The sequence below is a fragment of the Natator depressus genome, chromosome 1, assembly GCF_965152275.1.
Source record: "Natator depressus isolate rNatDep1 chromosome 1, rNatDep2.hap1, whole genome shotgun sequence".
NCBI classification, from domain to species: domain Eukaryota; kingdom Metazoa; phylum Chordata; order Testudines; family Cheloniidae; genus Natator; species Natator depressus.
Genome location: NC_134234.1, coordinates 175,181,269 through 175,207,238, shown reverse-complemented (window position 1 = coordinate 175,207,238; position 25,970 = coordinate 175,181,269). Strand labels below are relative to the sequence as shown.

General features: G+C 43.3%; 2 protein-coding genes across 11 annotated transcripts in view; one reads left to right on the top strand and one right to left on the bottom strand.

Annotated features, from left to right (window-relative positions):
- The window catches only part of ROBO2 (roundabout guidance receptor 2), a 1,509,143-nt gene that overhangs the window by 850,686 nt on the left and 632,487 nt on the right, over positions 1-25,970 (bottom strand). The gene's annotated exons all lie outside the window — the stretch shown is intronic.
- LOC141990596 (uncharacterized) lies at positions 14,639-20,070 on the top strand. Its single transcript, XM_074957971.1, has 3 exons — positions 14,639-15,316; positions 15,896-16,126; positions 20,036-20,070. Exons 1-3 carry the CDS (start codon positions 14,734-14,736, stop codon positions 20,068-20,070), a joined length of 849 nt encoding a protein of 282 aa, XP_074814072.1. The 5' UTR covers positions 14,639-14,733.

The window sequence follows — 25,970 nt, the reverse complement described above, 5'->3', positions numbered from 1 at the left end:
TTCCCTGGTCATATGTCCAACCTTCCACTTCTTGTAAGCTTCTTTTTTATGTTTAAGATCCGCTAGTCAATGATGTAAACCGGATACTAATCAGAGGACTTGTGGCACCTTAGAGGCTAACCAATTTATTTGAGCATAAGCTTTTGGGAGCTACAGCTCACTTCATCAGATGCATTCAGTGGCGCTGAAGTCCTCCTTTTCTTTTTGCGAATACAGACTAACACGGCTGCTACTCTGAAACTAATCAGAGTGGCATTTTCCTTCAAAGTTCACTGTATCCATAAGACTTGTAATGGAATTCATTTGTCTGGGGAAAAAATATGAAGTGGCTTTAAAATTAGGAGTGGAGCTGAATACTTTTGGAAAAAATTTCAAACAATTTCATATTTTAAAGCAATATGAAGCCTCTATTTTCCAAAAGCCCCTCAAACATTAGTGTTCCATTCAGCCACAGTTTTGTTTTATCTCCCCTATAGCTCAAAGTCTCCCTGGCAGCGATTCATCCAGTAAGGAGCAGCTTTTCAAGGCATCAGAGATAGGGATGGGAAAAGGAGCGTGAAACTCTTTGCTTGTATTATCTTCCAGTGGTATTCACTTTAACAAAAAGGATACACAACTGTCAAGTGTTATGACTGTAGGAGGAGCTACTGCGGCTTTACAGTTTAAAAAAAAAGGGATCCCAGTGTCTACTGATCCCTCCATTATACAGTTCAGGATAAAATCTCTCACTATGCCTGAAGACTCAGGAACCACCACCTACCTTTCTCTTTTCCCTTTATTAAACCTAAATCCTGTTACTTCTTATAGTATGTTTGTATATATTTTTGATTAGTAAATGTACTTGAGAACATGTATTTTATAGGTATTATAATTGCACACAATCTAATTCAGGAGGCTGTCTGTATGACTTATAATTCCTTCATTTTTTTCCTCCTGGTTCTAGTTTACTTAATTACATATTCCACTAGAGGATCCCTTAGGTCCTCTCATTATTTCTATCTATTTAATGCCAACATATCACTCAGATTGGTTTCTGTGCTCTTATTCACCTTAAAAACGTGTACAGGTTAAAAGACTTGCCTGGTGACTAACGCTATGACCTCCTCAGGGATAATGCAGCAATATCTGGCTTACCAGGACTTCTGCTGTAGTTAACCCCTGAAGTCACAAGAAAGTTATTTAAGCCTTTACCTTTTACTAGTTCCAAATAGCCCCTGCTGGGTGAAATCTCCTGCTAGCCTAGAAGACACTTAATCACCTCTGGCTGGATGAGTATTAACAGTTCATTTGCATAAGTACTTGTCATTAAAAAAAAGTCTGAAAGCAAACATGCTTAATGAAAGGTCACAATATTAAAACAAAAAGACTTCAAAACCAGACTCCAATGAGAGACTGCTGAATTGGAATTAATTTGCAAACTGGATACAATTAACTTAGGCTTGAATAGAGACTGGGAATGGATGGGTCATTACACAAAGTAAAACTATTTTCCCATGTTTATTCTCCCCCCCCCCCCAGATGTTCCTGTTAACTGCTGGAAATGGCCCGCCTTGGTTATCACTACAAAAGATTTTCTCACCCCCCACCCCCCTCCTGCTGGTAATCGCTCATCTTAAGTGATCACTCTCCTTACAATGTGTATGATAACACCCATTTTTTCATCTCCTCACTGTATTTTCCACTGAATGAATCCGATGAAGTGAGCTGTAGCTCACGAAAGCTTATGCTCAAAATAAATTGGTTAGTCTCTAAGGTGCCACTAGTACTCCTTTTCTTTTTACACTTAATGATAAAGTCCTTCTTAACTCTTTCATACCTGAACTTGGATTCCTCAACCTGGCAGGAGCTGCCTGATTTATCTGCTATGAAGAAATTCAGTATCTTGCACATCAGTATTCCCATTCAATGAGTATTTGAAGACAGGGGATTCCATTTACTCTATGAGTGCTTGGTTTCAGAGTAGCAGCCGTGTTAGTCTGTATTCGCAAAAAGAAAAGGAGTACTTGTGGCACCTTAGAGACTAACCAATTTATTTGAGCATTTAAAGACTAACCAATTTTGGTTAGTCTCTAAGGTGCCACAAGTACTCCTTTTCTTTCTATGAGTGCTTGACTCCCATAATTTCTGAAGAACCATTACTTTGCGATTGCTGGTATAAAGTCAAGAGCTGACAGATGTTTAAAACATAAAAGTTATATTAAAACCTAATAGGTGAGGCAGTATTTCCTACAGGATAGGATACTCGACTGGGTATTAAGACACATAGGTTCTAATCTCAGCTCTCCCATTTACCTGCTGGTTGGGCAAACCACTTTGCCTCTGTGCCTCAATTTTCCCCAATCTGTAAAATGGAGATAATGATACTTCGCTCCTTTGTAAAGTGCTCTGAAATCTGATATACAATAATTAGATATTAATAAAAGCAGCATGCCACCATTTTTACATAATAATCGCCATCTTTAATAATTGGGAGATATGGTTTTCTATAAAAGTGAGGAGGAAATTAACGTGCAGATCGTATGAATTGCTAAATGTCTTTGATAAAGGTGCCAAGTTCTCTCAACTACCTTCTGGGGAGTACACTCAGCAATTGCTAGTAGGAGCTCATGTATTTGATAGATCTGGCCCTTACACAGTGCAGTAGCAGGAGTTCAACTGACAGCCCTGTTGACAACATTCTTTAAGCATCAGCATCAATAGGATCCAGAAAGTACACCATGTGTGCCACTGTCTTTTCACAACAATTCCCCCTTAACTACCATCTATTACCTCTTCCATAGAAGCAAAACCTGCTATATCACTATGTAAAAGCCTGTTCTCTTTTCTGATGTTCTAAAATATAATTTAGATCTATAAAATATTTTCTATATGATTTACAGCACACATATCTTTAGTATCAAGGGCCCTATCTTGCAACCCCTCAAGTCATGGCAAAATTGTCCCATATTGATTCCAATAATGCAACACAACACATGCATTCAGGGATGTGACTGTTAAATCTCTCAACTCAGACAGTTTTCCCCATCTACCACAGTGACATCTTATGGTAATGTCCACCTGAGGCTTCCCCTGCTGAAGTTAGCAATAAGCATTTTGAAAAAGTGTTCCCTCTGTTTTCATAGAAAGGGATAAAAACAACTAGACTAATTCACCTGCTAAAATAATTCACAAACTAAAATGATATGTTCAACAATTAGTAACTTACATATGCTTTAAAATACACTCAAAGGAAATACAGGTAAGAATTTAGTGTAACATATGCAATGTTGACATGCATTCCACACAGTTTCTTTTTCTATGTTACATGCCAAAACATGTCCTGGGAATTACTGATTTTAGTAATAAATAGTTTTAGTAATACATTTTGACATAGTCTTTCTCCAGGAAGACTTTGGCAAGGGGATGGAATGGATGAACAAGGGGACACCAGGTTTCATTTTACGGGCATCCACTTTTCAGCAAGAGAGAAGGTATCACAACAGAAATTAAAGCCAGAGGGTTCAAGGAAACCTATTTGGCAAGAAATCTAAAAACAGGGAAGCAAAGGAGAGGAAATGTAGTGAATACAGCTTGTTAGTAAGCTATGAATGGAGTAAGCTTTCAGAAAGGGTCGTGTTTTGTCACTGAGCAAAAGTTTGACTATTTCTCCCTTCTCATTGCTGCTAATGTTATAGGCACTAGGGCATGCCTGCTTTCAGCAAACCACCTTAAACCTGAATTCTCTCTATTTACTGTGCACCTGTTTTATGGTCTATAAATAGCACCACTCATCACCATATTCACAGCTGAAATTTACTTTGCACCTTTTTGCAATAACCTAGCTCCTATTTCAATGCTTTTGTAGCAAGAATTTGCTGTTTTTTAGTATTAACTGATACACTCAAATCAGATTCACAAGCTTTTATTGCAGGGATTGGCAACCTTTGGCACGCGACCCACCAGGGTAAGCCCCCTGGCAAGCCGGGCTGGTTTGTTTACCTGCTTCGTCCGCAGGTTCAGCCGATTGAGGTTCCCACTGGCTGCAGTTCACTGCTCCAGGCCAATGGGGGCTGTGGGAAGGGCGGCCAGCACGTCCCTTGGCCCACGCTGCTTCCCGCAGCCCCCATTGGCCTGGGGTGGCGAACCGCGGCCAGTGGGAGCCGCAATCAGCTGAATCTGTGGACGCGGCAGCTAAACAAACTGGCCCTGCCAGCCAAGGGGGCTGACCCTGGAGGGCCATGTGCCAAAGGTTGCCGATGCCTGTTTTATTGCAAGCACTTTTGCCTCATTCTTAATGTTTATGATAAAATAGGACTTAAAAATATATTTAAACAGTAGCGTGAAAAAATGAAAATATTCCTGCACTTTAACACAAAAATGGACTCAACATTCTAAACAGACTTGGAGAGAACATAGTGCCGACAGCATGTTTTTAAGCTTGAAACATTTTACTTTTCAGGAGCCGAGAACCTCTCTCTTTTAATAGTTATCTTGTTTGTCAGGCTTAATCTCAAAACAAACAAGGTGTAATGAAGCATTAGTGGCATTTTATGTATAGTTCATTATAGGGTTTAGTGCACTAGTGAATTTTTAACTAGCACCAGCAGAGACTACACAGACCAGTTAATACACAACACATTAGTATGCTTTAGAAATCACACCCCAGAGCACACATTGCCCCATCACATAGACAAGTCCTAATTCTGTCTCAGGTTAATCCATCTGAGAACTGGACAAGTTCAATTTGTTCAGCTTTATTCTGTAACAATGTTCAGCGGTCTCACTGGACAGCCAGTAGCTTGTAAGATAGTGTATGTTTTGTGTGTGCCCTTCTTTCAGGTAGGAAAGTGGCTTTGTTTTTTTTTTTGTTTTTTTTAAACTATTTTTTTAAGGCAGTTGGCAGTCCCCTTGATGATCTCTACTATTTTGTAGACCCTGAATACCTCTGGGCTTGTGCCACATACAAAAGCGTAGAATATTTTACCTATTCCAATTTCACCACACTGCCATTTGCTTCCAGGGGAATTTGGAAGCCCCCCCAGACACTCTTCCAGTTTTCTGCCAGGTTCCTTCCAGAATGAAGTATTGGAGAGGCTGCATTTAGTTAAGTTTTTATGAGAGATTCAGTTTTCTTTTAATCACAATGTAATCAAGATGTGACACACATGTATGCTTTAAAAACAAAGCCCCAATTATATGATGTGTATCAGGGGGACAAAGATTAAAGCTCATGTAACATGGCACGGGGCAGTATCCACTGACTCCATTCCATAATATTACCCTAAAAGCCTTAATTTATGCACAAATCAGATTCAAAATAGGCAGTAGCAATAAGAGCACTTTGTATATACAGGGAGAAATTAAATATTAGGATAGCAAACAAACACCACTCACCCCCTTTGTGTACAGATTTAAGCTCAACATGGGGAATGACAACTCCCTCATTTAAAAAAAAATGTTATAAGGGAAAGAAAAATAGGGGTTTAGAATAGAACGCCTCCTTCAAATCTAACAGTAGCATTACACAGTATTGCCAATTGCAGGAGTTCAAAAACCAAATCAGACCCCAAAACTCATGAGATCAGCTCCCACAGCATAAGATTTAAAGTTATACACATTCTCTCTCTAAAAATGGGTGTGTGTGTTTGTGCACGTGAGTGAGACTCTCCTCTGATTTTTTACTTCATCTTGCTCACTCTTAAAGCTGAGCAACAGCAGTGACATCTCACAAATTTAGTGAGGCAATGTTGGTCCCCAATACTAAAGCTCTCACTAGCAGGGCCAACTGAAGTCAGGGCCCAACTGGGGGCACTGAAAATATATAGTCAGAAGTAGGCCCTGCTCTGAAAAGCTTATATTGTGATTTAGGAGCTGCGACTAGGATTCACCACAATTCTCTCACTTAGGATATGTCCATACTGCAAGCCCAGGTGCCTTTGCAGCATACTGTGACATGGTGCTCTGCTCACCACAGGTGGAACCTCCTCCTGGCCATTCTGGGGATTAGCTTTGCAAGGGCAATAATACCCCTTTCCATGATTGCATGCTTTCTCTCTCTCGGTCTGCAGCCCTTCCAGCTCACTGAACTACTACTGTCTCTTCATGACTCAGTCCTCCAGCCAGGTCACTATACATGTTTTCCCCTTGCAGAGGATCAAAAAGTCTTTCTTCAGCAATCTTGGGCAGCCTTTCCATTCACTGCCTCATTGCCAGTTTCTCCATCTTAGGTAGTCCTCTCACTCACTACCCCACATCCTCCATAGCTGGCAGAGAAACCCAGGTCCGCCTTCTAATCTGGGTTCCAGCTCAGGGACCCTCTAATTAGCAGCCAAGGTCTGCTTGCTGCCTTTCCCACCTATTGGGCTCTCCCCACCCTCTGAGATTACCAGCCTAACAACTCCCTCCTCAGGAATAACTGCAGGCTACCTGTCCCTGCAAACACTCCTTCCTTCTCCCAGGGAATGACTACAGATTCTCCTAACAGCCCCCTCTGCTTATAGTTTTCTGTCTTGATACATCTAACACAGCTCATTCCTCCCCAGCTGGGCTCCCTCCCTGAGTCAGGGGATTGCTTAGACACCTGATTCCTCTCAGCTGTGGCCCATCAGGTTAATAAGCCCCATCTCAATCTACATTAACCCTTTCATACCTGGGAGGTGGGAGGGGGTGAACACCCCATCCCACCTGGGTAGACATTCAAATAGTAGTGTAGACATGGTGTGACGGGCTTCAGCCTGGACTAGCAATGTGAGTATGTACTGAAGGTCTCAAGTACTTGTACTGCTGTGCTGAATCCTGCACTGCCACATCTACACTTCTGTTTTTAGCCATGGTATGGTGGATAAAGCTAGCCACATATGTCTACCCCGTGATTGCCATACAGTCATACCCATCATATGGAAACAATTTTTAATCCCTGATGAGCTAGGCAGGATTCTTGGCACCTGAGTTGCACATTTTTTCTGAGATTGTGTGACAAAGTAAACAAGACTGAGGGCTCGTCAGCATGGCCCTGCGTTTGGACAACAAGGATGTGAATAGCAGCACACACCAAATTGCTGCCCTATAACTCCTCTATGTGGATGCTGTAGATGTGAATGAAATGGGTCCTGCTTTACATTAATGTCGTCCTGTTTGAAGAGGACTATGTTAATGCAAATTAGGAAGCTTTTAGTTTACCTTTTAGCACACTTTGATGTACACTCATATTCACATGCCCATAATCCAAACTGTGGTCAGTGCAGACATGACCTTAGATCTTTATCGTTAGAGAGATAAGTCTATTCCTAGCTCTTCCTGATGTGACCTTGTTCAAGCTCTCAGTTATGTTGTGTGTGAAATAGCAGCTAGGAGAGAGAGAAGATCACCACTGCACCACAGAGGAGGCAACAGACTGGCAAGGAGAACTGACTGACAAACATTCTTCCTCCCAAGAAAAAAAGAGTCTTCATCCTGAATTGGGATGAAAGATCGCAGATTCCAAAATTTTTGTAGGAGCCAATGATTGAGAAAATTTCACTTTGGAAGAACAAAAACAGAATTTTTTTTGGCTTACTCTCTGCACTGCTAGACTCCTCAGGCTGCTGCCCAAGACAGTTAGAGTTTGCCAAGTTGCCAAGGGTTGCCAAGGAATCTGCTGCCCAGACAGTTAGAGTTTGAAAGTCTGCACAGCCAGTTGTGTGGGGATCCCATGGAGTTGGCTGCAAGCTGTAGAGCTTAGAGAGGCAGGTGAGTGAGCTGGCAGGAAACCAGGCAGAAAGAAACTATATTCCTGCAGAATGCTGAGATTTCAGCAAATTGGCATTTTCAAATGGAAAAAAAATCCTGAAAATTTCTTACCAACTTTACTGGCAAATCCCTCATCTGCCTCAAAATAAACCATTCAGAGGAGCCATCCTGAGGAAAGTAGATCGGGGATTTCCCTAGACACCACCTAAATTTCCCCAACACCCTCTCCCCCAGCTACATGCAGTGTTGCCAATTTAGTTGTTGGTTGGAAATTTGAATTGAAATTGAAACACTCATGAAATGATTTGTAAGCAAGGTCTGAATGAGCTCTCCCCTGACAGCTAGCAAGTGATCAATTTTGTAACCCAACACCAGCCAGAATTGATCACTTGGGCAGCACAGCTCTGTCTGGACACTGTGCTAGGCAAAGTAGGTGTCCAGTATGGTCCTGAAGCCTTTCCACCCACCACTGGCTTATCACTAGCTGTCGGGGAGAGCTCATTCAGATCTTGCTTACAAATAATATAATAATCTCTGTCTGTAGTACTGAGCCACTAAACTTCCAACCCATCAGATGTAAAAATGTTGGGTTTGGATGGATAATTTGTCCTTGATTCTGAGAGTGTACATCTAGCAGATAAGAATGGCTATACTGGGTCAGACCAAAGGTCCATCTAGCCCAGTATCCTCTCTTCCAACGATGGCCAGTGCCAAGTGCCCCAGAGGGAAGGAACAGAACAGATAATCATCAAGTGATCCATCCCTTGTCTCTCATTCCTAGCATCCAGCAAACTGAGGCGAGGGACACTTCAGAGCATGGTTTTGCATCTCTGCCCATCCTGGTGAATAGCTATTGATGGACATATCCTCCATTAATTTACCTAGTTCTTTTTTTTAATCCTGTTATAGTCTTGGCCTTCACAACATCCTCTGGCAAAGAGTTCCACAGGTTGACTATGCATTGTGTGAAGAAATACTTCCTTTTGTTTGTTTTAAACCTGCTGCCTCTTAATTTCATTTGGTGACCCATAGGTCTTGTGTTATGAGAAGGAGCAAATAACACTTCCTTATTTACTTTCTCCACCCCAGTCATGATTTTATAGATCTCTATCATATCCCACCCCCTTAGTCATCTCTTTTCCAAGCTGAAAAGTACCAGTCTTATTAATCTCTCCTCATATGGAAGCCGTTCCATACCCATAATCATTTTTGTTGCCCTTTGAAGAATCTAGCAACAGAGCTCACAGTCCATTGTTGAATTGCCTGGCAGAAGCTCGACCCCATGTTGCGACCATATTTTCCTCACCAGAGCTGTGTGCTGTTGTCCCCTTGGTTGAGTTCTAAGCCTTAAAGAGACAGAGTAGTAGAAATAAAAAAGAGCTCTGGTATTCAACCACTTATGTGTAAAACACCCCACTAACTCAAAAAAGTCTATATACACTAGTGTACAATATTCCTTCTGAGTGTTACACCTCCCTTCTCTTTCCTCCCTTTTATGTTTTATTCACAAATTTCAATTGTCTAGTTTTTTTAAGGAAAATATATTGAGACATCAAAGATCATTTTTCTCCTTACCTCTAAACTGGTTATGTATGTGAATCTGCAGTCACACAACTTCGTGCCTTGATGCCATTAGATATCATGCTTATACATACAATTAGTATGATGATAGGTCTGATATAATTAACAGTCAAATAAAAGTTAAGCAGGGATAAGCCAGGTCCGTACTTCGATGGGAAACATTTTATTCTGTCTACCTAACCACCCCCTACAGTTTCAGCTCAAGACCATATTTTTTTGATTTTGTGACACACTGTAATATGTAGTTACTTTGCACTGTTAAACAATATGTTGCTTTTAGCTCAGAGAGTGCTGCATTCCAACTGTAGACACAGTGATCCCTCTGTTGTAAGTTACCGTAGGTATCTATTTCCTAAGAGCACGTGTCTGCAAAGAAGGCTTTTGGAAGTCTCTGTGTAGCAAAGCCCAACAAACAACAATGTTCTGATTGGTAATACCAGTTTGGACATTACTAGAATTCTGTTATTCTCATCCATTTCAGAATGCTGCTGCTGCTGCCACGCCCTGGAAAATGCTATAGCACCAGAAAACAAGCATAGATCTGCACTGATTATCCCTACTTGAATGAGTGAAAACGTGTGCTTAGTCTTTTAAAAAGTGCTGCAAACCAGGCTAACATTATAAACTTAATGGCCAGACTCCTGTGTGTCACGCTTGGACTAGGTTTAACAGTTCTGGAACAATGTCTCTACTAATATACATTAGGTACAATTAGGCTTTCCATGTACAGCAGGAATTTTTGTTTGACAAAGGTTTTTATTATCAAGCTATTTTATGGAGCCAGTACAAACAAAAGGCCACTTTCCACCTGCACAGGTTTGATTTCCCATGTTACTCATTAGTGTACAACAGAGTGCTGGTGCAGTAGGGGTCATGTCCCAGATGCATCTACTTATACCCGATCTCTCTAAAAACACATTGCCAAAAGAAGCCATGTACTGCTTAGTGATCTCCAGCAAACACCACCAAATAATTGAGGTTCTGTCTTTTGAAGTGTGTGTGGGGGGTGGGGGGAGAGATCACTTCTTCTCCTCCATCTGAATGTGGTATGCATTGTTAGCACTAGATATGACAGACAGCTTTGAGTGCTAAATGCAGCTGCATATTGATCAGCATGGGCAGACTGTCATGAGGCACTTATCTTACTCTAGCCTATGGAAAAAACCTTGGAGCATTGTGCTCCTTTGTTATGGAGTAAAGATGCACAGGCCCAGGTATGGATTTTGCAATAAATTTGTAGCAGAGAAAGAAGAGGCTTCTGGATGTGTGTGTTAAACAATACAGATCCTGCAGGGTTTGGTTCAGAGGGTATCGGCAGAATGGCTTTTCTAAGTAGCTCTGTCCCTGCACGGGTGATGCTATAATCCTCTATTTGTTTTGACTGGATCTGTGACCCATCCTTGATTCCAAGTATTTAAGAATATCTGTGTGATTTATAGTTTGGGAGCCTTTGTATTCCCTATCCTTCACATACCATGGTTTTATAGAGTAAATATAATCAGGAATTAAAAACAGAGCATGATCCACTGACACACAGAAATGGAAGAGGGGTGAACAAAAAACTGACTGAATTCTCCTGTTGGACTCTAATTATTCCATTGGTTGGGTGTAAACAGACTGCTTTTTATTAGTTATTTTAGGCTGATAAAATCTCATGCTCTAAAACTAGAGCTGGGCCCAAGTTACAAAGTTTGGATTCTAATACACACTTCACTAAAGCTTTGGAATGTTTTTGGGATTTCAACCCCTCTGTATATTTAATTCAAATAAATACTGAAGTGACCTAATGTTTGTTAAAAAAAAATGTAAACAGTGACAAGGACACATCAATTATAACTTTCAACAAAATCTAGAGTTAATATTGCAAGGGGCTTTTGGAGTTTATACAGAGTCCATTTGATTTCTTTTTAAATGCTAGATTTAAAAAACAAATATCATAGATTAATACAACATCTACACTAAAGTTTGAAAAGTATGGAACTCTTCTGGCAGCTTTCCCTCAGTTATTACATTCCTAATTATCAAGGTGAACATGTTTAATTTGCTTTATCTACCCTTTACCTTTAAAATTGAATATTCTCACTGGATTTGAGCAAAACACAGCTGGAAACAGGAGATAAATGCAGACATTTCTGATGGAGACCAAAGTGTCTCTCAGATGTTCCTTCAAATGTGCTAAAAAGGCTACAAACTGAGTCACTTCCACAGTAATGGGATTAGAAATAGCCTGCAGGGAAGCATGTACCAAATGGTGCCAGCTAGCAAGGATTATAACAAAACTCTGTGACATTATGAAAATACCTCAGAGTGAGGCTCTGGGTCCTGAGGTACTGCTTGCCAATTCTAAAGAATGTGTCTCATTAAAATGACTGGAGTGTGTTGAAGCAATGATATGTGTAGAAACATGATCTTCCTGATAGCTAAGTAGCTAATCTTTTTCAAGCATCTTGTCAGTTGACCAAACACATAAATGTCAATTAAAACTGAAAGAAAAATAAGTCATAGGGTGTCCGAAAATCTTTGAGACTTTTGGTTTTAATAAAACTTCAGGTTCAGGGTGAATTTCACATTTCAATAAACGTGTGTTGAGAAACAAAAATATTTTTAAAACATAGTTTATTATGGAAAAATACTTGGATTGAATAAGGAATATGTTCAAACTGGAAGCTAGATACTATGGTATTTTCAAAGATCTAAACAGAGCTCCTAATAACTTCCAGTGGGAGTTTTGGGTGCTCAGCACTTCTGAAAATCAGACTCACAGTTTCCTCCACTTGGCACCCAAAAGGAGATGCCACTGTTTAAACTTTTCCCAGGAACACCTAATTTACACATTGGAGCTGTGTGGGAACCATAATTCTGATGTCATGGGCAAGTCTGATTTTGACATTTGTTTAGTTCCAAACCAGAATGACAAAGAATTTAGAAATTTCCCCCCACATGAAATTTGATTGATTTTTATTTTGGCTAAATCGAAACATTGGGTAGAATCTGATATTTTAATTTGTTTAATGCTTATAAAATAAGATTGAAGGAATAAAAGTGTTTTTGAAACAAAATCTGAACATTACATTCAAAAAATGCCCAAAACAGTATTTTTTTCCAAAACAAAGTTTTGTTGAAATCCACACGTCCTATGGGAAGTTTTGGTTTGGACATAACAGCATTTTTCTGAAGGAAAAATAATGTTATCCAAAATATTTTGATCAGTTCTGCTAAACAATACATCTTATTGAATTTTAATGTTAAGAAATGCTTTTTAAAACAATAATTGAGTTAAAAATTGCATCAAGTTGGTAAGATTATTGATACAAAGGAAATTAAGTGTAACCCTCTACATGTGGTTTCTGAATCTTTAAAGATAGTGTGCTCGTACACAGGAATGTAAATTTAGAAAATATAGTTACAGTAAATAAAATAATCTATGGTTCCTCATTGACTTCAGTGAAACTACTCACAGTGTATATAAACACATAGGTAAATCTTTGAGGGTTAGGGCCTAATTTTTTATTACTGTAGTCATAGTTTTAGGTAAAAAATAGCTCCTTGTTGTTTTTTTTAAAAGTACAACAAAGACTGACTGTTTTTTATGCATTATGGCCCAATCTAAAAACACGCACATGCTTAATTTACTACCAGGAGTAGTAGCACTGTATGCTAAAGTTAAGCATGTGCATGTTTGCAGGACTGGAATTTATATGTTCCAGCATTTAATTGTACATATAACAAGTATGATGTTAATACTACTATTGCAAAAATGATGCTATAACTCGACTATTTTGATTATACGTAAAACAATACGGAAATTTATGATGCTGTGATCTTTTGATCTAAGTGTGGTAGATTAACCAGGTGACCGGGAGACAGAATTTTATTAACAAAGCCAGCAGATGGCACTGTTATTCTCACCCATTTGTTATAGCAGTCATTATTACACAAGCAATAAGTGAGACACTCCTACAATATAAAGGGAGGATAATACCCCCTATGTGCAGGTAATAAAAATGATGCATAATAAAATGCACCTATGTTAGCCCATTTTACATTTCTCCATTTGGGACAGTTTCCTAGAAACAGTCTTTTTGACTTTGAGTTTTCGGATTACTTAGATTTTAAATACGAACGAACACCTGATAAATAATTTATTAATACTTGTTCAAATAAAAACACCAAACTGATCAGGGCATGGAGGTGAATGAAAGATAGACACAGGGATGGATGCAACATTATTACCTTAAAAATGGCAGGAGCACTGCCCTCCCTCCCCACTCACAAACAAGGTATTTAATTAGGCCCAGTGCAAGGTTCAGGGCTCCTACCATACAATCAGGAGCTCGAGTAAACATTCTTCAGTCTAATCTCTCGGACTCAGCTCACTTCTGAATCCTTTTGCCCTTCCCCTGTGGGAGGGGATGATAAAGGGTACCAGAGGGGTATCAAGTCCCTCCTTCTCCTTACGGACCAAAAATACTGCAATGCTTCTCAGAGGTAAACAGGGTTGAGGCATCTAGCTATCACCTCCCTTTAGTGTAAGGAAGCCTGGTTGGTGCCTGCCATGGGTCAGCTCCCCAACTCCACCAGCCACAGGCAACACAAGCACTCCCCTCTAGGCCTCGCAGGACCTGCTATCACTCTACAGGTTAGCGATTGAAACATCCCAACCTTTGAGCATCTCCCTAGAGTGTCCTGCTCCTGGTCCACTGGACACTTGCAGCATTCACAGATTTGCTCTTTCCAAAGAAATAGCATACCCCAAATTACCAGATCCCCCTGAGATCACTGCTCTACTTAGCACATAGCACTTAAATATGTTTATAATGAAATCAAGTGTAAGTTTATTTAACAAAGCACAGAGATTCAAGTAGTAGCAAGTAGAAGTATTGGAAACAAATGGTTACATATCAAATAAAATCATAACATGCATTCTAGAGTCTAGACCTAATTAATCCCTTTCATGAGAAAAGCACTCTGTCAGATTGCCTTCTTGGTGAAGGATCCCTGTAGAACCCTATTCATACCCCATGACCTCTGCCTCTTGGCACCAACGGATCCCTGAATTACAGCTCCACTCACCATATTCTGAGTCTCAGCGCTGGTCTACACTAGGACTTTAGGTCGAATTTAGCAGCATTAAATCGATGTAAACCTGCACCCGTCCACACGATGAAGCCCTTTATTTCGACTTAAAGGGCTCTTAAAATTGATTTCCTTACTCCACCCCTGACAAGCGGATTAGCGCTTAAATCGGCCTTGCCGGGTCGAATTTGGGGTACTGTGGACACAATTCGACGGTATTGGCCTCCGGGAGCTATCCCAGAGTGCTCCATTTTGACCGCTCTGGACAGCACTCTCAACTCAGATGCACTGGCCAGGTAGACAGGAAAAGAACCGCAAACTTTTGAATCTCATTTCCTGTTTGGCCAGCGTGGCAAGCTGCAGGTGACCATGCAGAGCTCATCAGCAGAGGTGACCATGATGGAGTCTCAGAATCGCAAAAGAGCTCCAGCATGGACCGAACGGGAGGTACGGGATCTGATCGCTGTATGGGGAGAGGAATCCGTGCTATCAGAACTCCGTTCCAGTTTTCGAAATGCCAAAACCTTTGTCAAGATCTCCCAGGGCATGAAGGACAGAGGCCATAACAGGGACCCGAAGCAGTGCCGCGTGAAACTGAAGGAGCTGAGGCAAGCCTACCAGAAAACCAGAGAGGCGAACGGCCGCTCCGGGTCAGAGCCCCAAACATGCTGCTTCTATGATGAGCTGCATGCCATTTTAGGGGGTTCAGCCACCACTACCCCAGCCGTGTTGTTTGACTCCTTCAATGGAGATGGAGGCAATACGGAAGCAGGTTTTGGGGACGAAGAAGATGATGATGAGGAGGAGGTTGTAGATAGCTCACAGCAAGCAAGCGGAGAAACCGGTTTTCCCGACAGCCAGGAACTGTTTCTCACCCTGGACCTGGAGCCAGTACCCCCTGAACCCACCCAAGGCTGCCTCCTGGACCCAGCAGGCGGAGAAGGGACCTCCGGTGAGTGTACCTTTTAAAATACTATACATGGTTTAAAAGCAAGCATGTGAAAGGATTACTCTGCCCTGGCATTCGCGGCTCTCCTGGATATACTCCCAAAGCCTTTGCAAAAGGTTTCTGGGGAGGGCAGACTTATTGCGTCCTTCATGGTAGGACACTATACCACTCCAGGCCAGTAACACGTACTCGGGAATCATTGTAGAACAAAGCATTGCAGTGTATGTTTGCTGGCGTTCAAGCAACATCCGTTCATGTGTTATCCTCAGGAGAGTGAGATATAATCCATGGTCACCTGGTTGAAATAGGGTGCTTTTCTTCAGGGGACACTCAGAGGAGCCCATTCCTGCTGGGCTGTTTGCCTGCGGCTGAACAGAAATGTTCCCCGCTGTTAGCCACAGGGAGGGGGGAGGGTTGAGGGGGTAGCCACGCGGTGGGGGGAGGCAAAATGCGACCTTGTAACGAAAGCACATGTGCTATGTATGTAATGTTAACAGCAAGGTTTACCCTGAAAGAGTGTAGCCAGTGTTTTATAAAATGTGTCTTTTTAAATACCGCTGTCCCTTTTCTTTTCTCCACCAGCTGCATGTGTTTCAATGATCACAGGATCTTCTCCTTCCCAGAGGCTAGTGAAGATTAGAAAGAAAAAAAAACGCACTCGAGATGAAATGTTCTCCGAGCTCATGCTGTCCTCCCACACTGACAGAGCACAGACGAATGCGTGGAGGCAAATAATGTCAGACTGCAGGAAAGAACAAAATGACCAGGAGGAGAGGTGGCGGGCTGAAGAGAGTAAGTGGCGGGCTGAAGAGAGTAAGTGGCGGGCTGAAGAGAGGGCTGAAGCTCGAATGTGGCGACAGCGTGATGAGAGGAGGCAGGATTCAATGCTGAGGCTGCTGGAGGACCAAACCAGTATGCTCCAGTGTATGGTTGAGCTGCAGCAAAGGCAGCTGGAGCACAGACTGCCACTACAGCCGCTGTGTAACCAACCGCCCTCCTCTCCAAGTTCCATAGCCTCCACACCCAGACGCCCAAGAACGCGGTGGGGGGGCCACCGGCCAACCAGCCACTCCACCACAGAGGATTGCCCCAAAAAAAGAAGGCTGTCATTCAATAAATTTTAAAGTTGTAAACTTTTAAAGTGCTGTGTGGCATTTTCCTTCCCTCCTCCACCACCCCTCCTGGGCTACCTTGGTAGTCATCCCCCTATTTGTGTGATGAATGAATAAAGAATGCATGAATGTGAAGCAACAATGACTTTATTGCCTCTGCAAGAGGTGATCAAAGGGAGGAGGGGAGGGTGGTTAGCTTACAAGGAAGTAGAGTGAACCAAGGGGCGGGGGGTTTCATCAAGGAGAAACAAACAGAACTTTCACACCGTAGCCTGGCCAGTCATGAAACTGGTTTTCAAAGCCTCTCTGATGCGTACCGCACCCTCCTGTGCTCTTCTAACCGCCCTGGTGTCTGGCTGCGCATAACCAGCAGCCAGGCGATTTGCCTCAACCTCCCACCCCGCCATAAACGTCTCCCCCTTACTCTCACAGATATTGTGGAGCACACAGCAAGCAGTAATAACAGTGGGAATATTGGTTTCGCTGAGGTCTAACCGAGTCAGTAAACTGCGCCAGCGCGCCTTTAAACGTCCAAATGCACATTCTACCACCATTCTGCACTTGCTCAGCCTGTAGTTGAACAGCTCCTGACTGCTGTCCAGGCTGCCTGTGTACGGCTTCATGAGCCATGGCATTAAGGGGTAGGCTGGGTCCCCAAGGATACATATAGGCATTTCAACATCACCAACAGTTATTTTCTGGTCTGGGAATAAAGTCCCTTCTTGAAGCTTTTGAAACAGACCAGAGTTCCTGAAGATGCGAGCGTCATGTACCTTTCCCGGCCATCCCACGTTGATGTTGGTGAAACGTCCCTTGTGATCCACCAGAGCTTGCAGCACTATTGAAAAGTACCCCTTGCGGTTTATGTACTCGCCGGCTTGGTGCTCCGGTGCCAAGATAGGGATATGGGTTCCGTCTATGGCCCCACCACAGTTAGGGAATCCCATTGCAGCAAAGCCATCCACTATGACCTGCACATTTCCCAAGGTCACTACCCTTGATATCAGCAGATCTTTGATTGCGTGGGCTACTTGCATCACAGCAGCCCCCACAGTAGATTTGCCCACTCCAAATTGATTTCCAACTGACCGGTAGCTGTCTGGCGTTGCAAGCTTCCACAGGGCTATCGCCACTCGTTTCTCAACTGTGAGGGCTGTTCTCATCTTGGTATTCATGCGCTTCAGGGCAGGGGAAAGCAAGTCACAAAGTTCCATGAAAGTGCCCTTACGCATGCGAAAGTTTCGCAGCCACTGGGAATTGTCCCAGACCTGTAACACTATGCGGTCCCACCAGTCTGTGCTTGTTTCCCGAGCCCAGAATCGGCGTTCCACAGCATGAACCTGCCCCATTAGCACCATTATGCATGCATTGGCAGGGCCCATGCTTTCAGAGAAATCTGTGTCCATGTCCTGATCACTCACGTGACCGCGCTGACGTCGCCTCCTCGCCCGGTAGTGCTTTGCCAGGTTCTGGTGCTGCATATACTGCTGGATAATGCGTGTGGTGTTTAATGTGCTCCTAATTGCCAAAGTGAGCTGAGCAGACTCCATGCTTGCCTTGGTATGGCGTCCGCACAGAAAAAAGGCGCGGAATGATTGTCTGCCGTTGCTCTGATGGAGGGAGGGGCGACTGACGTCACGGCTTACAGGGTTGGCTTCAGGAGGCTAAAATCCACAAAGGGGGTGGCTTTACATCAAGGAGTAGTTCAGGCAGGACTTCACGGAGGGTTCCAATAAGAAATGGTGCACCTAAGTTATTGTTCTTATTGGAACAAGGAGGTTAGCCTGGCCTCTGATTGATACATGGCTAGATCTACCTCGCTGCACCTTCTCTGTGAGTGACTGCAGTGTGACCTAGAGGAATGATTCCCCTAGACAGGGGAGGAGGCAAATGAGTACAAACAAATCTGGTCTATTTCTTGTTTTGATCCACTCCATCTATCTTTTACATCTTTGGCTGGCAGCAGACGGTGCAGAAGGACATATTGCCTGCCTGCTCACCATAAGACGGTTCAATAGGACTGACTGCCGGACTAAAAAAAATGACCTGGTCAAGTCACTAAAAATTTAGTCCCTGCGCCCATGTCTGCCCAGGCGCTCCTGATCACACAGGCGACCAGGAGTACCTCGGACATGACGAGGACGGCTACCAGTCGTATTGTACCGTCTGCTGCCACAAGGCAATGGGTTGCTGCTACTGTGTAGCAATGCCGTGCCATGTCTGCCAGCACCCAGGAGACATACGGTGACGGTTACCTGAGCGGGCTCCATGCTTGCGGTGGTATGGCGTCCGCACAGGTAACTCAGGAAAAAAGGCGCGAAACAATTGTCTGCCCTTGCTTTCACGGAGGGAGGGAGGGAAGGGGGGGACTGACGATATGTACCCAGAACCACCCGCGACAATGTTTCAGCCCCATCAGGCATTGGGATCTCAACCCAGAATTCCAATGGGCAGCGGAGACTGCGGGAACTGTGGGATAGCTACCCACAGTGCAACGCTCCAGAAGTCGACTCTAGCCTCGGTACTGTGGAAGCACTCCGCCGAGTTAATGCACTTAATGCACTTCTGTGGGGACACACACACTCGAATATATAAAACCGATTTCTAAAAAACCGACTTCTATAAATTCGACCTTATTCCGTAGTGTAGACATACCCTCATTTTCCTCTGGCAGCTGGCCCTTTGAGCCTTTAACTGAACTGGACACCAGCCACAAGCTGCAATCAACTAACATTCCAAAATTACCTCCTAACATTAGAATTCCTATTCTTATTCCATTAAACCTAAGCTGGGCCTCCAAAGTGCTGCATGAAAAAAGAAAGAAAGAAACAGCTTGATACACTGCAACTATAGGGAGGGTGGGAAGGGCAGCAATCCAGCAAGATCACCCCTGGATTCCTTTGAAGCTTTAAATTAAGAGGGTGGGCCATAAACTCCCCTAATGCACCTGACTGGCCAATAGTAGGCAGAGAAGCCCCTCCCCCTTGCACAGTTCCACCTGCACTTTGAGGCACAAGCAGGAGTTCAGTTCCAACATGTCTAGGCATGTATTCTCTCCTCCACATCCCAGGAGTTGGTCACCTCCTTGCTGGTCTGACCTAACTTCACCTCTGCTGGGACAAGGAGGGGCATTTACGTATGCAATTTTTTTCCTGTGAATATTCTAGCAACATTTTTAAAACAGCAAACTTGAGGAAAATATTCTAATATATTAGCAGAAGGATATTTCAAAATTTGTGATTTGAGTATGCCCACAAGCAATACATTCAGGGAATAGAATTGTACTGTATATGATGTTAACACTAACGAAGGCATTGCAAATTTCAGATATCAACATTATAAACTGGAATGATATTTAATGTCTTCATTACTTGTTTGCAACTGCCTCCCTTAATGCAAGATAAGCAAAATCTCCACAAAAGTTAGGACAGAGCAGTTTTACTTCAAGAAACTGAACAAAATATTTTTATTATATATATTACGCCATTTGATTTTGGTCAGTCCAATAATAAAAATTAGAACAAACTAATAATTCATATAAAAACTCATTTAGCAAATTCCAGCTTTGTTTTGTTTGTGAATTTACCGTGAAATGTACTCTTGAGTTTAGGTTCTGATCCCCACGTGAATAACTTAACCACATGAGTATTTTCATTGACGCCAGAGCAAGACAGGAGTGAATAAGGGCTCTTTGCATTCTCCATGGTTGTATATAGAAAAAAACATAAGCTAGTAGGCTCCAGTATTTTGCAACTATTTAAGGAAAAATTATTTGAGCCTAATTTCCCACTTTCCCAAGTGGGAAGCTTAATAATAACTGATTATAATACTTGGTACCTACGTGCCACCTTCCTCTGAGGACTGCAGATTACCTCACAGTACAATTTAAGATTCAATGTCTATTTGAAGTAAGTAAACACCTCATCTATTGTACATATGAATAAGCTGAAGCATTAAGGCCTGTTTTTTTTCAGAAGATGTTGAGCACTCAGTTCCATTGAAAATCAAAGGGAGCTGAGGATGCTCAGCACCTTCTATGGTGTGTGGGAGAGGAGATGGTGTAAGTGACTTGTCCAAGATCACACAACAAAATTAATGGCAGAAATAGAGCTCAGGATTCTGAACTCCTGGTCATGTATTTGAACCAGAGTAGCACAGCCCTTCCCTTAAACTCAGCAAATGTCTTACGGAATACAGGGGTGAGAAACAAACAGGGAGATTAAACACTCCCAAAAACCAATGAAAGGACAATAAATGACAATACAGCTTTATGACAGATGTGTTAAATAATCTAGGAGAGGGATATTCTTTCTGTACTTCTGGAAATCCTGGTGTCACACCAACAATACAAGCTGTTACCTGTCCATGTTTCCATAATCATTAGTATTTGTCTTGCTCCTGCCTTTGCTTCTTTCATCAAAGTCCTTGTTGCATTATCAAAGAACTGGTTGTTGGCTTGCATTAATTCAGTCAGTCCAAGCAGTGTTGGGGGTTGTGATGTTCCCCTGGTGTTATCTGGACCGGTGATCTGCTAGGTCACTCCAATCTTCGACTCTGGGAGCCAGCCTTACCCTGCTCTGCTGTGAGAACCCGCACTCCCGAGCTGTTCACACACAACCTTTAGCATGTAAGCTGCTCCCAGTACGTGAGTGAGGACTTTTGGCCAGCTGCTGCTTGGATTGTGCAACTGAGTGACACTAGCCAATATCTCCAGTCCCAGACACAACCCTAGGAACCTCCCCCTTGCAGTATCCGGTTATATCTGCTGGAAGCTGCAAGCTTATATGAGTTCATCAATTTAACAAAGACATTGATGTGTACCAGGCTTGTCATTCCAAGGGGAGTCTGACATGCTTCGAACCAAACACACTGCTTCAGGTAGAATAAACAAACAAATTTATTATCTACAAAAGATAGATTTTAAGTGTTTGTAAGTCAAAGCTCAACAAGTCAGATTTGGTCAAATGAAAGAAAAGCAAAACACATTCTAAGCTGATCTTAACACTTTCAGTGCCATTATAAACTTAGATGCTGCTCACCACAGGCTGGCTGGTTGCCCTTCAGCCAGGCTTTCCCCTTTGATCAGCACTTCAGTCGCTTGGTGGTGATGTCTGTAGATGGAGGTGGAAGATAGAGAGAGGATGGCAAACGTCTCTCCCTTTTATCATGACAGGTTTCAGAGTAACAGCCGTGTTAGTCTGTATTCGCAAAAAGAAAAGGAGTACTTGTGGCACCTTAGAGACTAACCAATTTATTTGAGCATGAGCTTTCGTGAGCTACAGCTCTAAGGTGCCACAAGTACTCCTTTTATCATGTTCTTTCTTCCATCATGGCTTTGCTCCCCCCCCCCCGAGTCAGGTGAGCATTACCTCATTGTACCCAAACTGACGAAGGGAAGGGGGGGTGACTCACTCGAGCATCCAACAGATCCTTTGTTACTGCCTAGGCCAGTGTCCTTTGTTCCTGTGAGGCTGGGCTGGGTTTGTCCCATACATGCCCTGATGAGGTGTAAACTTCTCCTCTGCTCCTGGAGATTTTTTGCCTGAGCTTGTTTTAAGCCATGAGGACACATTTTCAGCCTCATAACTATATACATGAAAATACAACCTATAACATAACTATAACATCACTATAACAACAATACTCAGTGCATCATTAGCCTTCCGAAGACACCCGACATAATCATAGTATAAGGATGAACATGGGGGTGCAGGGGTTCCCCCAAGGTACAGAGTGTCAAATGGGTGGGGGGGTGGGGATGTTCAGAGGGGGCAGGGAATTCCTTAAAATTCTTTCCTCTTTTTCATTCTCATCCTGTTTGGCATTAGCATTGACAGAGATGTTATTAGGAACTTATTAAGACATCACTGCTATGGTGACCCTCCTTATATAATTGTAGCCCTCAATGCTTTTTATTGATACAGGCCAAAGTTTACAAAAAAATAAGAGCCTAAAGTTAAGCTGAGTCACTGTTACAACCCTGAACAAGTGGCCTACTTTTCAAACCCAGTGAGGTCAATAGTATGGGTTGAGTGCTCAGCATTTGGAAAGTTAAATACAGATTTAGGTGCTCAGCTGCAGGTTCTTACTGTTTAAAAATCTTAGACATATATTTTGCTGTGTTAGCTATTTGTGATTTCTCCCAGCTCCCAGGTTTTCACTCACTGAGTTAGCCTTACCAACAATTTCAAGCTCAACTAGTAGCACTGGGAATATAAGTGAAGTGCTTTTATTTGTCAAGCTATTATACTTGTCAGTATAAAGACTTTATTCATATAAGCATTTTCTTTTCAAAAGCTGGGCAGACCTCACATATAAATACTATTTGGTATTAAATCATGTTTATTGGAAACCTTTAAAATCCTGTGCTGTATTATTTTGCTGCTGTTATCACAGCAAGAAACACTTGTAAATCCAATAAAACTGAAATGAGACTATATCCCCATGTCTCTGTAAACTTATATTTCCATATGTGATGTACTGCAGTTCAGCTGAACTTCACTATGGTGTAGTTTCTTCCTCAAACACTTTCAATTCCCTGACTACCAAGAATACTCCTGTAAAGGCAGCCTACTCTATTAGTGCATTGGGCACATTAATGTCAAAGTCATCTGTTCCTTAATGTACTTTGTACAAATATTTTATTAAATAAATGACAGGAATCTTACTTGGCTTATGTTCATCCTGTTACTTTAGGATTACATGCTTCCAACGTAAACCTACTAATCTTAGGGTATGTCTACACTACGAAATTAGGTCGAATTTATAGAAGTCGGTTTTGTAGAAAGCGTTTTTATACAGTCGATTGTGTTTTTCCCTCACAAATGCTCTAAGTGCATGTAGTCGGCGGAGTGTGTCCACAATACAAGACAACCGTCGACTTCCAGAGCATTGCACTGTGGGTAGCTATCCCACAGTTCCCGCAGTCTCTGCCGCCCATTTGAATTCTGGGTAGAAATCCCAGTGCCTGATGGGGCTAAAACATTGTCGCGGGTGGTTCTGGGTACATATTGTCAGGCCCCCCTTCCCTCCCTCCTTCTGTGAAAGCAAGGGCAGACAATCGTTTTGTGCCTTTTTTCTTGAGTTACCTCTGCAGACGCCATACCACGGCAAGCATGGACCCCGCTCAGCTAACCGTCACCGTATGTCTCCTGGGCGCTGGCAGACGCGGTACTGCATTGCTCCACAAGCAGCAGTTTATTGCCTTTTGGCAGCAGACAGTGCAGTATGACTGGTAGCCGTCATCAACTTAGTCCAGGGTGCTCTTTTAACTGACCTCGATGAGTTCGGGGTGCCTGGGCAAACATGGGAGTGACTCAGCCAGGTCATTTCCCTTTTAAATTTCGTCTCATGGCGATTGAGTCCTACCGGCAGTGCACTGTCATTTAATCAGCAGCCAGCAGAAGATGATGACCAGCAGTCATACTGCACCGTCTTCTGCCAAGCACTCAGGAGATGACGATGGCTAGTGGTCATACTGCACAGCCTGCTGCCAGCAAGATGTATAAAGATAGATGAAGTGGCTCAAAACAAGTAATAGACCAGATTTCTTTTGTGTTCATTTTCTCCTCCCTCCCTCCGTGAAATCAACGGCCTGCTAAACCCAGTTTTGAGTTCTATCCCTGAGGTTTTGAGTTCTATCCTTGAGGGGGCCATTCAGTTTCTCACAAAGCCACCCCCTTTGTTGATTTTAATTCCCTGTAAGCCAACCCTGAAAGCCATGTCATCAGTCGCCCCTCCCTCCATCAGGGCAATGGCAGACAATCGTGCAGACGCCATACCATGGCAAGCATGGAGCCCGCTCAGCTCACTTTGGCAATTAGGAGCACATTAAACACCACACGCATTATCCAGCAGTATATGCAGCACCAGAACCTGGCAAAGCGAAAGCAGGCAAGTAGACGACGTCAGCACGGTGACGAGAGTGATGAGGACATGGACACACACATCTCTCAAAGCATGGGCCCTGGCAATGTGGGCATGATGGTGCTAATGGGGCAGGTTCATGCGGTGGAATGCCGATTCTGGGCTCGGGAAACAAGCACACACTGGTGGGACCGCATAGTGTTGCAGGTCTGGGACGATTCCTAGTGGCTGCGAAACTTTCGCATGCATAAGGGCACTTTCATGGAACTTTGTGACTTGCTTTCCCCTGCCCTGAGGCGCAAGAAGACCAAGATGAGAGCAGCCCTCACAGTTGAGAAGCGAATGGCAATAGCCCTGTGGAATCTTGAAACACCAGACAGCTACCGGTCAGTCGGGAATCAATTTGGAGTGGGCAAATCTACTATGGGGGCTGCTGTGATGCAAGTAGCCAACGCAATCAAAGATCTGCTGATATCAAGGGTAGTGACCCTGGGAAATGTGCAGGTCATAGTGGATGGCTTTGCTGCAATGGGATTCCCTAACTGTGGTGGGGCCATAGACGGAACCCATATCCCTATCTTGGCACCGGAGCACCAAGCTGGTGTGTACTTAAACCACAAGGGGTACTTTTCAATAGTGCTCCAAGCACTGGTGGATCACAAGGGATGTTTCACCAACATCAATGTGGGCTGGCCGGGAAAGGTACATGACGCTCGCATCTTCAGGAACTCTGGTCTGTTTCAAAAGCTGCAAGAAGGGACTTTATTCCCAGACCAGAAAATAACAGTTGGGGATGTTGAAATGCCTATGGTTATCCTGGGGGACCCAGCCTACCCCTTAATGCCATGGCTCATGAAGACATACACAGGCAGCCTGCACAGTAGTCAGGAGCTGTTCAACGACAGGCTGAGCAAGTGCAGAATGGTGGTAGAATGTGCATTTGGAGGTTTAAAAGCACACTGGCGCAGTTTACTGACTTGGTTAGACCTCAGAGAAACCAATATTCCCACTGTTATTACTGCTTGCTGTGCGCTCCACAATATCTGTGAGAGTAAGGGGGAGACGTTTATGGCGGGGTGGGAATTTGAGGCAAATCGCCTGGCTGCTGGTTACGTACAGCCAGATGCCAGGGCAGTTAGAAGAGCACAGGAGGGTGTGGTGGGCATCAGAGAAGCTTTGAAAACCAGTTTCATGATTGGCCAGGCTACGGTGTGAAAGTTCTGTTTGTTTCTCCTTGATGAAAAACCCCGCCCCTTTGTTCATTCTGCTTCCCTGTAAGCTAACCACCTTCCCCTCCTCCCTTCGATCACTGCTTGCAGAGGCAATAAAGTCATTGTTGCTTCACATTCATTCATTCTTTATTAATTCATCACACAAATAGGGGGATAACTATCAAGGTAGCCCAGGAGGGGTGATGGAGGAGAGAAGCACCAGGAGAGGTGGTGGAGGAGGGAAGAACAAAGCCACACAGCACTTTAAAAGTTTAAAACTTTAAAACTTATTGAATGCCAGCCTTCTGTTGCTTGGGCAATCCTCTGGGGTGGAGTGGCTGGGTGGCCGAAGGCCCCCCCACCACATTCTTGGGCGTCTGGGTGAGAAGGCTATGGAACTTGGAGAGGAGGGCGGTTGGTTACACGGGGGCTGTAGCGGCGGTCTGTGCTCCTGCTGCCTTTCCTGCA

Coding starts and splice junctions, on each gene's coding strand:
- LOC141990596 (XM_074957971.1), top strand. CDS start 14,734: ATGCAGAGCTCATCAGCAGAGGTGACCATGATGGAGTCTCAGAATCGC. Junction 15,317..15,895: donor AGGCGGAGAAGGGACCTCCG/GTGAGTGTACCT, acceptor TTTCTCCACCAG/CTGCATGTGTTTCAATGATC. Junction 16,127..20,035: donor TAAGTGGCGGGCTGAAGAGA/GTAAGTGGCGGG, acceptor TCTTGAGTTTAG/GTTCTGATCCCCACGTGAAT.